Consider the following 18,138-nt stretch of genomic DNA (forward strand, 5'->3'; position numbering starts at 1 on the left):
CCGTAGTCATAGATCCAGAGGAGCTAGCCGTGTTCGTCTGTAGTTGCAAAATAGTAAAAAAATCCAGTAGCACCTTTAAGACTAACCAGCAAAGAGAGCTGTGCCTCGAAGGCTTATGCCTCAATAAAGTTGGTTTTTACTAGGATACCACAGTGATTGTTTCATTGGGCATATGTAAACAATATTTTATTGGTGTTCAGTAATTAGTCATGCATTTCCAATAAATCATGGTTTTTCATTCAGCAGGTGCCAAGTGGTGATTATTTTGTCCTGTCTCTTAACGATGGAGCGTGGATGGCTCTTGGGTCTGAATTAATTTTTCAGATAACCAGTATTATTGCCTGGAATGCTCTGCCCATAAAATGAATAAAGATTTTGTTTTTCGGTGCCGCTGTAAAAGATAGCATACTTTAAGGAGAATAGAAATATATAGAAATTTTGTGCAGAGTTAACTCCAGTCTGAAACCCGTTGAATTTTAAGGACCTTAGAAGTAATTCTTCATAAGGTCGCACTGCTGGCGTTTTAACAATAGTCAAAAAACAGATTGTCCTCTTCAGTGTAAATGTGTCCCACTGTTACCAAGGGGACTGTACAATAAAAAGTATTGTGAATTCCTTTCATACTTGTCTTGGACTTGATGTTCTATCTAATAATCTTGCAAAAACTAAATTCATTCTAAAAATAGTTTAAAAATGGATCTGAACAAGGACTCAAAATTTCCTAACTAGGGTGCCCTGAGTGGAACAGTTTGCTGAATACAGTTATGCATTTATGACAGTTTTTCTGTTGTTATAATGTGAGCTGATAAATTATGTTTGTGGATCATTTCAAAGTGCCCCACAAAGTGCCTATCCTAGTTACTTCCCAAAAATTCAAATTATTCAGATAATCAGAAGTTTGCATAAACATGACTGCTGTTTCATAGAGTATAGTGTGTTGGGATGACTGGACATTCTTTTCGTCTTGTGAATATATTACTCATTTGACCTTGGAAATCTTGATTGCCTACATTAGTCCAGCAAGTAAATGTAATGGGGTGGGGGAGAAGTATGATGGTATGTGACCCTTCTACTTATGGGCTGCAGCTCAAATATTCACGCATCCTGCTCTAGATACAGCTGTTAAAAAGGTCTATGACCCCCGGAAAAGTTCAGTTGCATCGTGCAATCCCTAATGTCTACGTAACTGCCAAAAGGGGAAGAATATAAAGAGATTAGAAATAACCATCAGCCAAAAGAACCAATAATTCTGCGCTCTGACTAAGAGTATAACAGTTCTACACCGAAGTAACCCGCAGTTTGTGCTCCAAAAAGATAATTTCTGTGGCCTGAATTAAGGATATTAAACAAACCGCACATAGGCTAAATTTGTCTACCCCACTTGTGCTGGTCTTGGGAAGGAGCAGATACAGGGCTCCGGGCTTGCTGTGCTCTTTCTCTGATGCTCTCCTTCCATGCTTCTAAGGTTTCATAGACAATGGCTCATGTGGTTTCAGACATATTTCTGTAGTCATAAAGACTAGAAATTTGCTTTCTTTGAAACGAGAATCAGATTCAGAATGGTAAAATTCTATTCCTTGTGTTCTGCAGAATGATTTACAGAAGACAGCCATTTTCATAGATTTTCTAGTAATACTCTGTAACTTTCCTAACGAGGCTGCTAAAAACTGGAATTTTCCACAGTTATTTGTTGCATTGAGCTTGTGTTGCAGATTCCATATAATTTCACAGTCCATCTGTAAGACAGGAAAAGACAGGTTCTGCCCTCTGTCCTCCCAAATTAGAGTTGACCAATCATATTCACAAGGAGTGAAACTCTAAAGTGGAGGGTTGAATTGTCAGTCACCAATGGAAGAAACAGTTGGAAGTTTTGGCAGGAACTGACAAGGGGCGGGGGGAGAGAGAGGAGAGAGAAGCACCTCCTAACCCTCTTCCCTCTAAAACTCTCAACTTTCTGTTTCTTCCATTAGTGTTTGACAGTTCAACCCTCTAACCAGAATTCCGTTCCTTGTGAATGTGATTAGTCAGCTGTAACCATGGAGGACAGAGTGTGGAATCTTCTCTTGTACGCCATACTATCTTTTTCACGTACAGGGATTGAAAAATTGATAAGGGGGTAGGGTGAAATGATTTTACTTTAAACTGGTCTGGTTTCTAGCCAGAAATACCCAGTTCTGAGTACTGCTTACCGTATTTCCATTACCTGCAAAGCTAGAAGTGTATAACTTTGGCTCCTCTCTTAAGGAGGGCATCATGACCTGCTGAGTTCTGACTTTTATAATTATACAGTACTTCTAGAAGTAGGATTTATGTTATTCAGTCAGAGCACAATTCAGTTGGGGACTCACGAGTGCATGTTTGAAATCACAATTCAGCTAAGGGTAAGCTAGATGTAATGGCAGAAGATCGATGGTTAGATAGCCGTAGCAGTCTCCAGCACGTAGGGAACCAGATCTTGACCGGGGGGCGGGGGAAGAGTTGCAGTTAACCCTTTTCACATGTAACATTCTCCCACTTTAAATATACACATGGAGCTCAGAACTGCCTGCAGGGGAATCTGTACAGCTATTATAGCTATGTGCTTCTGCCAATGTGCCAAATAGCTCCCTGGGGACAATTAGAGAAAAGGTATAGAGGTGAGAACTAAACTTCCCTTTCCCTAGCCTTGCAACTCAAATATATCCCCCCTTCAGTGCATGCACACACACATTCTCTCTCTCGCTCTCTTGCTCTCTTGGGCGCTGTCTTTTGCTACTTTACATATTGTTTTACTAAGAGATGTGGATCTAGACCCTTACCACGTTGTCTGTTATGGGGGATGTCTACTATATCATTTAAAAGAGGATAGCGTAGAGCCTCTGCTTCTTACGTTTAATTTTCTTGTAGGTCTGCTAGAATCCATCTTGCTGACTTGTAAAATAGCTTATGAAGCATGGGGCTAATGGAAAAGATGTATGAGCTTTGGCTGATACGTACAAAAACAAAAGGATCGTTTAGGCACTGGGCCCTTTAATGGTCTTGACAGGCCCATTTTTCTTACTGTAAATATGCAAGTGTCTCTCTGATCCCAGAGCAGTGGTTGTTGAGTTGGGGTGCTACAACGAAGGCTGCGTTTCCATGTGTACTTAAATTCTGGTTGAATGGTGTGGGTCTGAGTCAACATGTGTCGTATCAGGCTGATAAGCAAATCTGTAACCCTCATTAGCATTTTTGGGTGAGACTTCTGATCTGCAAGTTTACCCCCCCCTTGTGTATGATTGTGTTTCAGGAAGAAGAACAGAAACCGGTAGACCTGCCTGTCAAAGAGGAGGTCCCCATGGAGAAATCAGCTGAAGTGTAATTATCATTCATACCCAGAGCAAGCTGTTGTTTGTGTACCTTCATCATTTGAATGCTCCCTCTGCTCTGAAACACTGTTCATCTTACGACTATGAACTAACTTCTTAAACGCTTAAATTGAAGGCAGCCAGTCCCAGTCTCTAGTAGAATTGGTCAGGGAAGGTAGTAGATGATACAGGGACTATATTTTGAAAGATTCTCACAAATTGAAACGCTGGAATACTAAGAGGGCTGTGTTGTGTGATTCCCTTCCGCTTCTGGCAGATTCTCCCTCCCGTCCAAGGAGCCTGGTGTGGGAAGAAGGCTCTGCTATAAGCAGGACCGAGTCATAGAGTATAAGCTCGTCATCTTCAGAATTAAATTTAACGTAGATCACGCGGAATAGGCAAAACTGCTGGTTCTTTCACAGGATCTCTCTCTTGCAGGGAACAGGATGGGTGTTAATGCAAGTTTGTGGGTATTCATGATGCGGTTGCTGCTTTTACTGAATATATCTGTGTTATTTATGATAACCAGCCTGACAGTTTCAAGGGTTGTGTAAATTCTACGCATTTCTAGGAAAATCAGTATTCTGCACCAAGGTAACGGTGTTTTTGTAACCAACATAAACTATGGTAAGTGAACGCTCCTGTTTTGAAAATCCTGTGCGAGGTATGGATGAGGGTCACTTGGAACTCCACACCTGAACGTTCAGAATCTTTTCCTGCCTCCTTTCCCCGTGATTTGAGCGGATGTCGCCTGCACTCTGAAGCCTGTCTGCAGCTTGGCAGAACTAGAAGCCGTTTTCGTTAAAAGCGATTGCAGTGCTTAATGTGAATTTGACTGCGTGATGCGGTTGCGTAAGGTGCGCATCCCTTGATCTCTGTCTAAAAGGTGCCATGTGATATAAGAGTGTGAATCCTCGACCTTCCCCCCCCCCCCCCCCCCGGAGAAGGTAATTTTATCACATTTCTGTTAAGAACTGCATTGCCTTCCTGCGGTCTCGCCAGTATATCATCTTTCTCACCATACACTTTGAGCACGGGATCTCGGCTTCACTGCTGGTGATCCATCCAGAGCCTAGGAAAAACTGTTAGCGCCACTTCAGCATTTACAGAGACAAAACAAAGATACACAGCTTAGTTTGCACACTCTACATCAAGGAACAGGCAAGTTGTAAAAAAGAAAAAAAAATAGGGCCACCTGTGTCAACGGTATGCTTTAAAGACTGCGAGAGAAGCAAATGGCCCGTTTGTCCTCAGTGCCATTCATCAGCTGAACGTTTAAAGGGGTGCACAGCCCTGTTCCCGATCCAGTTAGGCGCAGGCATGTGCACAGGCTGGAAGGAGAGGTCAGGTAGGGTGAGCTAGCACCTCCCCTAACAATGGCCCTTAAGGAGGATCATGTAATGTTTCTGCGGGGGGGGCGGGGGGGGGAGAAACCCATGAATTTAAATTAAACAAAATATAGTAGAGTTGTGCTCCTTGAGAGCACTCCCTTAAGATTGCTTTCGGTGTCCTTACCGGACTGTGGCAGAAGCATAGGGGCTTCCTTGACAGGAATCTGTGGAATGGCCTGGTCTTCCTAAGAGAGAGAGAGAGTTTTCAAATCCATGGATACAATCAAAATATTTACAAGCCTTTTCTCTATATCATTGTTTGCAGATTTAAGACTGACAATTTTTTTGTTTAATCCAGGTCATTAAAATAGCAGGGCTATATGAATGTTGCTTTTTTTATACCCAGGTGAAAGAATATAACTGAAATAAAGACCAACTCATTTTCAAGTCTTTCTCTGGCTTAAACTTGCAGCTCTGAGCCTTTGTTGAAGTTGGGCTTATCAAATGGCACAACCAGAAAGTAGAGAAACCAGTGGTTTGCTTTGAAGAATAAAATGCAATTAATACTAATGGCATTCTGGTTTACTTTACTCTGTGTGTATGTTGTACCTTTCTCAGCAGCAAGGGAATGAGAGAGTACTGTTCTTCTCTTTTATCCCATGTTGTGGGTAGTCGTTGCGAGGATTTCAGAGTGAACAGAGGAGTATTGGTGAGAAACATGAAGTCTCTGAGCTGTTTTTTCATTCCTTTAAGCCACCCAGCTGACTTTAGTGTGCAAGTACATTGAATCCCGTCTACATGCAAGTGGCTTGTACGTGTATACCAGTAACTTCCAGACATTACATACCATAAAAAAAAAGTACTGCTGTAGGAAAATCAATTCCTAGTTCCAGTTACGTTCACATTCATAATACACTGGAGACAAAAGCACATTTAGAAGGATTATTACTCTTGTTTTCTGCATAGGTATAAGTAAAAGAAGTAATAGCTTTGGTTGAATGAAGATGGTAGTTGGTTTTGCTGCTAACATCAGAGACTGATTAGGATCTTTTACCTGAAAGCCGGCGGTTGTAGAATATGCTCGTACAATAATGCCTACCCCCCCAAAAAGGTACAAAATTAGCCCAAATCCTAGTGAAGCTTGAATAAGGAGGCCGAGTCGATGTGAGTTTGTGTGCAGTGTTTGCTCCGAGGCAGCAGGGGGTGCCCTTTCTCTGCATCACAAACAAAACTGCCAGCAGTGTTGTAGGGGTGACGAGCCCCTGGTTCCTGTTCTGAATTGCTTCCTGTGAAAAAGTCATTAAACCATTACTACCTTTCAGGGCATAAAAATGGGAAAACTGTCCAGGAATCTTGAACAAAAGCTGTCCATTTCTCTAAATGGGAGACCTTAATGAGTCAGGCTATGACCCACTGTTTTATGGGAGCTGTTTGGAGGAGGAGGATGCTGTTTCATTTAGCCTGGGAACTTCCGAACTTTGCATCTTCCTCTTTTGTTTTCTCTTGCAAGCCTAAAACCCTGTTTTCAGAGCATAAACTTTCAAGAACGCCCACTCCATTATATTTCTGTTCAGGCTGTTTATTGGCTCCCACTGCACATTGTTGAAAAAGTGTGTGTTTGAAGGAGCAAGAGCTGACCTGGCCAAAAGTCAACCGTAGCTCTCCTATGAACTACAACAGAGCAGCGCCTTTGTGAATGCATGGCCATAAAGGAATAAAGAACCTTGGGGCCACACAACACAGGGCTGGGGCTTCTGGTTAGAGATGACCACTCAACGAGTAAGTGAGAGAGGTTTTTTTTTAAAGTTGTATGGGCTGTGCATGCGTGATTACATGCCTAATATAGCCTAATTTATGTAAGTGGCACAGAAGTTAATTCAAATATTTGAATAATTGGAAGCTCCGATAAAAATGTCCAGTTTACGTTGACTTGTGGGATAGGGCGAATGTGGACAGTGACAGTCTGAAACTGAAGCTCTCAGATGCCCCTTGATCGGCAGTCTTTACCCTTTGTCAATGCCCTGTTCTCCTCCCAGGGTTTAGAGTTGAATGACATCTGTTTTACTCAGAGTTGAAGATAATTTCATTCCACTCAAAGCTATGTGGATAATTGAGGATCAGGCACAGACTGGAATGCAAGAGTCCTCACCATATAAAGCACGGAGCTAGTAACGGATAGCTCCTGACTTGTTCTGTTGGTTATGTACCCATACTTGGGCGGGGTTGAAGTCCCGTTTTTGTTCAAGGCCTTGTCTTTCCCAAGATAGCATGCCGCCTCCTAAACTTTTAAAAATCTTTTTCTTCATCTTTCTCATCTTTTTGTCCTAGAATCCCAGGCATAAATTATAGATAGACTTCCGTTGTTCAGTGCTACCTCAGACTTGTTCAGGCTCAGCACATACCATTACTTCATCTCATCTTTTCTCTGCTGAAGACGGCTTGTCCACAGAATGGTCAGGTTTCTTGCAGCTTTTTGGATACGTTGAGCAGAATGGCAACACACTTTGTCTTTAGGCACAGAGGGGTTTCCCCCCCAGTTCTTTCCTTCCATCTTTACATTTATTTTACATTTCTTTCTTACCTTACATGATTCCATTGGTATATATAAACTTACTTAAGTCTCTGTGTTTATCTGAAAGAAATATTATTTTATAACCCAATTGAAGTATTTTAGGGTAGTTCTAGGTTTTGTGTTTAACTGCTGATGTTCTTGCCAATTCTCCAGTAAGTGATGCACACAGAGCAGCCTGTATCCAACAACAGTGCAGTTCCAAAAGACTCAAGGGACTGAAGTTTTCTTAAGACTCGGTGGTGAGTTTGGCTGATTGCCCCCCTCCATTGCAGCCCGCTAAGCAGCCTCCCGTTTCATCCATGCTGTTGTGTGGACTCTTACGAATAACATGGGGAGAAATGTGGGGCTTGGCAGGAAGGATTGGTGGAAGTTGCCAGCCCATCTTAAGAAAAGTTAAAGGCCCTAAAGCCCTGAGAATGTGTGGCTGGACACAGACTACCAACGCTAGTAGGTGTTTTTTTTTTTTTTAAGTACACCTTTCTCCTGATATTTTCCAATGCTTCTCTGAAGTATTTTGACAAGTGGTCCTAATCAAATAGAATAAGTTGTGCAAATAGAATAAGTTGTGTAAAGAAGTGTTTCGTGAATGCTCTTCAGATAATCAAAGTAATGATTTAGCAAGAGCCGGTGGCAGAAGCAGAACCGGCAGCCCACGTTCAGGTCAAGTAAGTCCTCCAGGTACTGCACGCAACAAATAATCGTGGCTCGGCTAGCAGATTGAACGTGGCGGCAGGACAAACTTCGTATCTGTTGAAGGGAGAAACCACACCCAATGTTCATCCCTTGGACCGTTGTTTTGACCATTACAAATTTATTGCTTAAGTGTGCAGGTTTTTTTTTTTTAATTCCAATCAAAGTTTTAAAAACTATATCAAATGAGAATCGGAAGCTGAAATTGGATTTGTGGCTCTAATCAGTCTTGTTTGCATTTCTTTAGGGGTGCAGAAAAAAAAGTGGTGAAAATTACTTCAGAGATTCCACAGATGGAGGTAAGCCTTTCCCTTGATACTTTGATCCCTCAGTTTAATTAGTAGCCTTCCATGTTTAATTGTCTATCCCTTCCATAATTTTAGCCTGAAGCTGAGAATGAGCCAGCATTCCATAATGTGTGTTTGACTTGGTTTTCCGATCTCTAGTTAGTTGATCTTTTATTACCAGTTTGCCGTTGTGTTTTAATTTGTGTATTGTAGTTATCGATTTGGTTGTATCATGTTAGCCTGCTTCTTACTCAGTCTGTTGCTCTGTGTTAGCGTTGCTGCCTGTCCGAGTACAACGCGAGGTTCCTGTTTCTTGCGATTGCTGGACGAATGTGGCCTGCAGCATCTTTTGACTTGTGTGAAAGGGCTCTGCTGTCCTATACAGCTTTAAAAGTTTGGCTGTCCCGTAAGAGAATGATAGGAGCTGATGACTTATGGGGGAACTTGGCACAGTCCCCACCCCCCTTACAGCTGCTTGGATTTCTAATAAGCCTTCGCTTCCATCCTTTCTCATTGCACTTTCCATAACGGGTGGACCTGATGTGAAAACGCAGTTTTTCTCACTGCCATCTCTTAATCTGTTTGTACCCTGGCCACAGCTAGGGGTGGCTGATGTCGCCAATTACAGATTACTTCAATGGGGCACGTAACCAGAAACAATAAATAGAAAAATGATCTGAAGTTGGTGATGGAGTGACGTCTTCCAAACTTTGTGGGAAGCCTTCATCAACAAATCATTAAATTCTTCTGCTTACGTCCTCTCTTTCTTCTCCTGCTTTCAGCTTGCAACTTTGCCAAGCTCCATTCACACTAAAAACTGGTTGTTGTTTTATGAACCCCTACAACTACAGAATGTACATACCTTCCATTTGACGTATGAAGGCACCTGATCTATGATGACATTCCCGGAACTCCAGGGTTTTATTCCTAGTTTAGTCGTCGTTTCTACATTTGAATTGCCTAAGGGTGACATGAGGTGCAGTTAGATTACCTCATGAGGTCAGATTTGCCTACAGGAGTTCATTTTTCCCCCCAGGAAGAAAACTTGACTCTTATACTCAAAATAAATGATTGCTTACAAGAATTAGTAGTGGACTGAGTTGATGAGTTAATGTGCTTATGAGTGCTATGGGTTAACAGTGTATTGTATAACAGAATATAGACTGTTTTCATTTGTTAGTCATAAATATTTAGTTACCTTCACAAGGAATTCCAGACAAAGGATTAGCCATTAAGAGTTCTGTAACTTCACTGAAACTTGTTTTCTTCAGTTACCTGTTTACTAGAAAGAAGTCATTTCTTGTCTGTGGATGTCTTGCCTTTATGCTACAACCAAATTTAGCTTGAATTGTGTATTACTCAATGCAATGTGGAGCCATTTTCATCAGACTCTGTTTAAGCTTGTGTTCTTGGGTTTATGCTAGTGTTCTGTGGAATGGTTTCCATTTTTATTTTAAAGAAAGAATTTTTCTTTTCTTTCTTTTTTTAATAAAAGCCCTGTTCTGCCTGTTTCAAAATCAGATATGACCAGTTTGAGCAGATGCTTGCTTCCTGGAGCCAGGAGGGAAAGTTAGTGGTTCACTTTGTAGTTATGCCAGGGCTGCTGCTCCTGTACCTTCTGGCCAGAGGCTTCATTTGGATGAAATGTGCAACATTTTCTGCTGCTTGCTTGGCATGCAAACCTTTGGCTCAGCAGCAACTCGTTTATTTTATGCTAATTTATTAAGTAGGCAACGACTTCAATTTCCTTCATATCACCAAGTGAATTCACAGTTGCAGCCCGGTCTTCAAAAGATGGTACTGGAGTAAGCAGGGCTTTTCTTCTGGGAAAAGAGGTGGTGGAACTCAGTGGGTTTCCAGCACAGGGGGCGACTCTTGGCGGGAGGTGGTGTCCCTGGTACCACATGTGCGCACGCAAAGTGCATGCATGCTCCCAAGGCCAATGACGTCACTTTGGATCAGCTGGAACGAGGTGGGAGTTTTTAAAAGTTTAAATTGCCCTCGGCGAAAATGGTCACACGGCTGGTGGCCCCACCCCCGGGTCTCCAAACAAAGGGGAGGAGGGCAATCTAAACTCCCCTCTGTCTGGAGATCAGGGGGTGGGGCCACCAGCCATGTGACCATTTGCAAGAGGTTCTGGAACTCCGTTCCACCGTGTTCCAGCTGAAAAAAATCCCTGTTGAAGAGAGAGTAGAAAATGCTAGCACAATATTTTAAGGACCTGTGATAACTGCCAACTTGGGCCCATCTATAGTTGAGTTGGCCTGTCTGATGTAGAACAGCTATAATCTTTCCCTTCTTGCTAGGCGAGTTAACCTTCTCCCAGAATAACTGCTAACAGACCAAATTTGCCTTTGGTAATTGGAGCATGAGATGGGATACAGCATATTTTGGCTGATGAGGGAGCGCACATCTGAGCCATAGCATAGTCATTAGAATCAAGTAATAAGTATTCCATGCTTACAGGAGCATTCCACCCAACTGTTCTGTTCCTGCCTCCTTCTTTTGGGGGAGGGAGAGCGATTGCTCTTACATTTTTGGTAGTTTAGAAACCAGATTAATGTGTACTTGTATACAAAGGTGTGGTGACTTGTAGACTAGAATACACACCTGTGTTGGGGTGTATTCTAGTCTAAAGCATTCATGTCTGCAGTAGGAAGTGCCCTACCAAGGAACTTACATGCTTGTCTTTCTATATTCATGTGAGTGTGTTGGTGTCATTGTGTCTGGTTCATTTAAAATGGGCATTGCTGAATACGGAGAAACTAGTTTGATTAGTTCTTTGCTCCCAAATAAACACAGGTGATAGATGTTTCCAGATTCTAAAGCCTTTGGTGTGAGCTTGCTTGGTTAGGAACTAAAGCTGAATTCAGTTAAGATGTAAATGCATTGGACAGATTTATACTGTCCTATCTGGATAGAATAAATAGTTCCCTTTAATGGACAAAGGCAGACATTAACTATACTGATCTGTGGCGGCCTAAAAGTGGAATGCACTCTTTCTCTGTAGCACTTTCATCAAATTTGTGTTTGTCAATATCTTTGTCTCTTACTATAGAGAATGCAAAAACGGGCAGAGAGATTCAATGTTCCTGTGAGTCTGGAGAGTAAGAAGGCTGCAAGAGCGGCTCGGTAAGCCTTAGCCCTGATACCGTTGCTCTTTGCTGCTTCCATCTGCTGCTTAGCACCTGTAGGATGTACTGATGGAAATTTTTGTGAAGTTATATTTTAAGTAGCTGGTACAGCTGCATTGGAGGGATCTGTGGAAAGGGAGTTATGCATGACAGCACGGGGACGCTGTAGCTTTGTAGAGATACTTGAATGAGTTTTGCACACTTGCATCTCTTAAACAGTATTTTGCTTCCCCAATGTCATTATAGTCCATTATGATTATGAAAAGTTGATCCTCATCCTTTCATCTGAGAGAAAGTGTATCACGGACTGGCTAGCAGTGAAAGTTAGAAGAAGAAGGTGAAACGATCAAAATTGTATTGTATTGTAGGGAGGGGGGTCTCGGATGCTTCACTACAGAGTTAAGGACCATAGACTGCACCACTATGTTGCCTTACATACTATCCGTTGCTTTAAATATATGCTTCTGTGAGCTGCCTGTGCTTCATGCTATCTAATGTCAGCCCTAGAATTGCTTATGTTCTGTTTCAGCATTTCTTCTACTCTGTATTGGATTATTGCTAATGTTGTGTCTTTGTAAAATTGTGCTTACTTACTCTATGGCATTGTTTATGGAAATGTCCTTGAAACTGACTGTACTAATCTCACACTGTGTAATCCGTCTTGAGTCTCAGTGAGAAAGGCAGACTGACTATAAATGACTTAAATAAAAGAAAATAAAGATATAATTTTGAAAAGATTTGATCAAGACCTATTCGTATCTTATTTTAATGTCCTGTTTCAGGTGGGAGTCCATCCCTCCCCCATAGATGCCAAAGATCAGCACAAAATTGCATATCAGAATTGAGTATTCAGTCTCTTTTGTAGCTCTTGAGAACATGATTGCCATGCTTAAATGGAGTAATTTGTTATCATATATAATAGTATAAGTAATATGTTATCTATGAATACCACAGACGGTGGTGAAGAGAGTAAAAAGGTTTAAAAAAAAGAAAATATCTAAAAGAAAGCTGCCTTTAACCATTGCATTCTGTGATTGTCGTCCTTCGTGTTAAGTATTTGGAACCTTATGAATTTGTAAAATCAAAAAGAGTCCAGTAGCACCTTTAAGACTAACCAATTTTATTATAGCATAAGCTTTCGAGAATCAAGTTGCATCTGATGAAGAGAACTTGATTCTCGAAAGCTTATGCTATAATAAAATTGGTTAGTCTTAAAGGTGCTACTGGACTCTTTTTGATTTTGCTACTACAGACTAACACGGCTAACTCCTCAGGATTTATGAATTTGTGAGATTTATTGAGGTGGGGCTATCCAATCAATTACTGTACGTGGGATGATAAAAGTAGGATAGCCCAGAATATACTTTACTGGAATATTTGTCATGTTTCATCACAGAGATAAAACTGTAAATAAGGCAGAGAATTCATTGTTTGCTAATCTGATCAGCTATTCCCTGAGCATTTAGAAGAGTTGTTCGCTACTTGTATTCAGATATCAAATATGTTTTCTACTCTACAGGCTAAAATCTAAACTTTGGTTTCTCCACAGGTTTGGTATGCCTACAGCTTCCGCTAAAGGTATGTGAGTGTCAGGTAGAGTTTCTTTGAAACAACTATTTGGGATCTTTTCAAACTTTTGCCCTTTTCCTCCCAATTGCCTTGTGAAATTGGGGCAAAGAATGAAGAAAAATTGCCCTTGTCACGTTTTAGATACTGTTAGCAACGTCTGTGTTCTCAGCGTGACTGCTCTGAAGTTTTGAGAATTAGCGCTATTAATTGACACCGGGAGAGTCACTTCTATGAAATTTTCATTCATCTGGTACTTTTTTAGTCAAGGCAATATTGCAAGGAGACTAAATAAGTATAATTTCATTCCAGAGGTGAGGTTGGAAAACCAGGATCTATAAATCAGGATTTCTGTTTTTTTAAGTGTCTGCTTTTTTTCATTTGCTCCATAGTGATCTAAAGGACATTTCTTGTTTCAAGTGTAATTACAATATATATATATATATATTTTAATTTCAGGTCTAGCTGCGGAGAATAAGACTACAGTAAGTAGTTATTCTGCCTTCAGTTATCTTATTTGGCTTTCAAAATACCTTTAATTCACAAAGATTTGATAAATCCCTTTCCCACACAGAAGGCTGTTGCGTGGTTATCTCAAGATTGGTGTTAAACATAGTGACAGTAAATTCTGTGTGATTATGTATTTTTGTTGTATTGTGTTTCCTCTTTTTGTTTATGCTTCCTTTGATACATGGCTAGATTCATGTTGCACGCTTCTTGTGCTTCTTACCCCATTTCTTTAAATGTTTGTTGCCTTAGGAAATATTTATAGTAATCAGTATTCCTGCAAGTGACCATGTTAAAGCGACCATTTTGGTAGTTCTAGTGCAAAGGTACTAAACTGGATCGGAAGATCTTGTTATCTTATCTTGTTTCCTCCCTCTCCTTTGCTCCTGTTCAATCTGCCGAAAAGCCATGTTGGTTCTCCCTCTTTGTTTTTTCAAAATTCCACCTGTTCACCCCTACCCCCGGATTCAGCAGTGTATCGAATTCTTGTCGTCTTGACTGCCTTGGCTACTGCAACTTTCTCATCTTTCCTTGTCGCGTCTAAGTTGTTCTCACTTCACTTCTGTCATTATTCTGACTTTGTGACGCCCCCTCAGATTGCACTGTGGAATGTTGTTGTACAAGTGATACCGTGTTGTTTGACATAGTTTTAAAAAGCTGGGTAAAAGTGTAGATTAAAATACTCTTGGCTAAAATAGAGCTGTTTCAAAATTTTGAGCGCTCTCTTTGTGCAACAGTTTTGCCCCTTGCTAGAAGGGGCTCCCAAGACTGGCGTTCTTTTGCGGGGGAATGGATATTGAAGAGGAGTGAAAATGTTTGCATCCTCCAAAGTGTTAATAATGCCCCTTCCAACTGTCTGCAGTTCTGGGATCTTCTTCCTTTCTGGGCAAGCAGTAGTGGGAGGATCAGGCACCAAATATTGCTGCAAAATGTTGGTCTTAACAGTGGCTGTGGCAGCCCATATTAAGCGGGGCGGGGCGGGGCGGGGGGGATCCATAGTGACTGGCAGTTTGGCAAGAGAGGGGGAGGGTTGCACTACATATTCAATTTGCAGCGCAGATTGTCTGTTGTGGCCACTTAAGGAGCCAATCCGCAGCTGACGGCCAGCAAATTCCCTTCCTCTCACCACTGCTTTAATGTTTTAATCATCTTATGTAGTGTTTTAACAACTGGCCTTTGTCCGGCAGAAAGGTGGCATATAAGTAATTAAATCAATGTTTGCTGCAGAAGGTGATCTTCCCCACCCCCCACCCCACCCCCCAGGGAGTACTGCTCTTTTAGAGGATTTCGTGCTTCCCCAGAAGTCACCTTTTGCTGAAAAAAGCAAGCCCTGTGGAAATTTGGCTCCACCCTAAACTAAATGCTGCTTAATCCTGAACGTAATTACACAGAACAGCTACTCGTAGCTTCAGAAACATAATGAAATTTGGCAGAAATATTTTCTTCTGTTTGAGACTTGAGCTTCTTTTGTTGTGTTAATTATCTTGCTGAGTTGGGTGGGATGCGCAATTACTGCTGTATTGTTAGCATTACCAAATAGATGATTTCGAAGTGCATTCAGTTAGGGTAGCTACATTTGTAAGCTAATGCATATCACAACTTAAGGGATTAGTCTCTGTACTCTGGGATATGTTAACAAATAGTCGAAAGTCGAAAGCCCTTCTTAAAAGCACGGTGCATAATTTTTGAAAACTGCACTTTTGCGTGCCATCATTTGGTTTCCCCTTCACATCCGAGTGATGAGAGGGTGCCGTCTCAACAGCTCTATGAAAGGAGAGTCTTTTCCCAGGGTTATAGCAAAGTCACCCAAACGGAAATACCTCTGTTTCAAGTGTCATAATTTTCTTTGCCAGAATTAAAGGTTTTGTTTAGGTTTCCTTAATTAAAGAAAAGTGGGATTTGTATTAAACTACTTCCTATGACTTTTGTAGGTAAATATAGACAAATTAAAGGAAAGGGCTCAGAGATTTGGCTTGAATGTCTCCACAGTCTCCAAAAAGGTAAGGTTTCAAGGCAAGTGCTGCTGTGGCAAATGAACAGATGTTGGAGGAATTGTTTGCAAATATACCAATTAGTTTTACCATCTTTCTTGTTTTCTTGTAATTGTTTTGATGAAACCTCATGGTAGTTTGTGGGTGTAATGCAGTCTTGTGTATGTTTACCTAGAATTAAGAATAGAGATGGGCACGAACCAGGAAAAAAACGAACCACGAGGTTCATCGCATTTCACGAACCACGAACTTTCAGGAAACCTGCCCTGGTTCACGAACTGGTTTGTTTGGTTCATGAAAACGTCACATCCAGGTCAGCAAATTGTCACTTACAGGCCAGCAGAAGGCCACTCCCAGGTCAGCAGAAGGTCTGCAGGAAATCCATCCCCTGTTGCCGAGGAAACTGATTGATCGGCACCAGGCTGTCTGCAGTGAGGAACCAAAAAATGAACCAAATGAAACAGCCTAAAGTTCATGGCGGTTTGTCAGACATGGGCTCTGACGAACCGCTGGTTCGCAAACCACAAACTGGCTCGGTTCGTCACGAACTTTGGTTCATACTTCGGTTTGTGCCCATCTCTCATTAAGAACCACCATGTTCAGCGGGTCTTGCTCCCATGTAAATGTCACAGGGTTGTGTCCTTAACCTCTAGCTCCCTGATTATATAGAGCTAAATGGTTTGTGTCCAGAGGTCAAATAATGGTGTATTATAGAATTTGGACAATGTGGCTCTGTAACTGTGTTTTAGGATAGATTCTTGACTTTTTTCTGTACTTCAGGTAACATTCTCTTGGACAGGTCTGTTCAGAATCTAGAAATAAAAAAAACCCCTCAAACCCCAAGTAACTTGGTTTCAGAGAGATTGGAAAGCCAGCACGCTTGGCTTTGTTCTGTCTGAGGTAGTAAATATGTGCCTAGGTTGTTCCAGTTGCATGAGAAGGCTGCCGGTGGTTACGTTCCTCCATACTCAGTTTCCTTATTTCTGCAAAACTGAAGTTGAGTAAGAGTAGCTAGGTTTGTTTACTGTGAGGAGTTTTGAGTTTTTGTTTTTTGGAAGCGCGTTCAGTTTTGTGATCTGCCTCCTGAAGCGTTACAGCCCACGCATGTTTGCCACCTCAGTGGGGCATGATTCTGGTTTCCTTCCGCTCTCTTGTTCCTTGTTTTCTCAGTGTTGAATGCAAAAGGCTTGGATTGGTTATATTTCCTTTAAGAACTGGGCACAAGCAAGTCTGAAAGGAATAAGCACCATTTTATTGGCGGTTGGGGAGAAAAGGAGAGACAGAATTCTCAAGCAGAGTTTGTGGGAGCAGGTGGTATTTGATATAATCTTTTGTATAGAAATGTTCTGCAGAAGAGTGAGAGAAGAGCAGAAACAATGCCGCTCGTTCTGGAAATTGTCAGTGGGCTTAACTATCACTTCCCATGGGTAGCTGTAGCTAAACGATTCAGTCCTGGCAAATAAGAGTTCGGCGTGGAGGAAGAAAAATACTATCTTGCTCATTGTTTCAGACCTGAGAATGTTCTTGTCGAAAGAGCCTGCAGAGGAGGGAGGAGGAAGGCTGTCATCTTGCCTTCACCCTTGGAAATTAAACTATTCCATTCCTCGTGGGGTTTGCACATTGAACACTTAATGCATTCCGTCCTGCAGTAAGGCACTGAACCTGGCACCAGGGAGTTCAACCATATAGAAAATAACTGGGGGGTGGAGGCCACATTTCTCCCCACCCTCGGCTCTGGGGAGAGGGGAGGGAGAAATCACGCAAGTGCATTAAAGCCGGAATATGTGGAAGGGCAGGTCAGGGTGAGAGGCTGCTCAAACACCATTAACCCTGTCACGGGGAGCACACATTTTTCAGGAAGAATATATGCTTTGTCAGCATTTATGGCCGGGGATCCTTTGAGCAGAATTGTATGGCTGCAGCTTAGTATGAATCTTAAGCACTCGTTAAGGCTTTTCCTCCACTATCCCTGCCTGATAATTTGACGAAAAACGTAAGAGTTACAACTGCTGAACGTTACCTAACTTAAATGCTCTTAGGAAATGAATGTAGGTCTAGTTTCATTAGTGAATTGATCCCCATGGCACACACAAAGAAAATACCAATAGGGGAACGATTTGCCCAAGGTCAGAAATTGATTTGCCAAGATTTCTGGTCCTATCTGAATTCTTTAAATACTGTCTTTTGCATCTTTGATGGGTTTGTTTTGTTTGCTGGTATATATACCAGGCAAGGTGACCAACAACAAAATTAGCCGTTATAGTGATTTATCTTGAGGATTCTCTCCCCCCACCCTTTGTTAGGAAGTAGTTTCCCTCTGTGAACAGCACACTCTTGAATTCTATTGAGGAATATTATTGGTTGCTTCAATTAGCCTCTAGTATTGTGTTGCCCACCTGGGTGTTCTTTATAGCTTTTCATTACAGAAATAGCCTGGTGACATGTGTCTTGGCAGGTTTTCACACCACGCATTGCAGCAAAAACTTTACAATAAACCATTGTCTCTGTGGAGCCACATTTTATTTCCTATTCAAATTGGTTTTGAAGAAGAGTAGCAGAATATAGCCAAGGACCATTTAAAACTTGATGGCGTTAGGGGAACAAACCGAGGCGTAGGTGTAAAGTGTAGCTTTGCCAGCTTACAATATATTTAGCTAAATATTTTCTTCCTAAAGATAACAAAGGTCCTGGAAATGCAGTGGTGTAGAGGCTGTGATTGTCACTATCTTGGAGA

The 18,138-nt window shown here is 41.6% G+C and overlaps 1 protein-coding gene across 7 annotated transcripts in view; it reads left to right on the forward strand.

Moving 5' to 3' along the window:
- SARNP (SAP domain containing ribonucleoprotein) overlaps positions 1-18,138 on the forward strand; it is a 59,364-nt gene that overhangs the window by 8,860 nt on the left and 32,366 nt on the right. For 5 of the 7 annotated variants that reach the window (XM_055003548.1, XM_055003549.1, XM_055003550.1 and 2 more), the window contains exons 4-9: positions 3,269-3,336; positions 8,167-8,218; positions 11,265-11,338; positions 12,890-12,918; positions 13,366-13,391; positions 15,345-15,413. In XM_055003548.1, coding sequence (XP_054859523.1) covers positions 3,269-3,336; positions 8,167-8,218; positions 11,265-11,338; positions 12,890-12,918; positions 13,366-13,391; positions 15,345-15,413 — 318 coding nt within the window. The remainder of the gene's footprint in view (positions 1-3,268; positions 3,337-8,166; positions 8,219-11,264; positions 11,339-12,889; positions 12,919-13,365; positions 13,392-15,344; positions 15,414-18,138) is intronic. The other 2 variants (XM_055003552.1, XM_055003553.1) reach the window with 1 other exon arrangement.

The sequence above is a fragment of the Eublepharis macularius genome, chromosome 19, assembly GCF_028583425.1.
Source record: "Eublepharis macularius isolate TG4126 chromosome 19, MPM_Emac_v1.0, whole genome shotgun sequence".
Taxonomy (NCBI): Eukaryota; Metazoa; Chordata; class Lepidosauria; order Squamata; family Eublepharidae; genus Eublepharis; species Eublepharis macularius.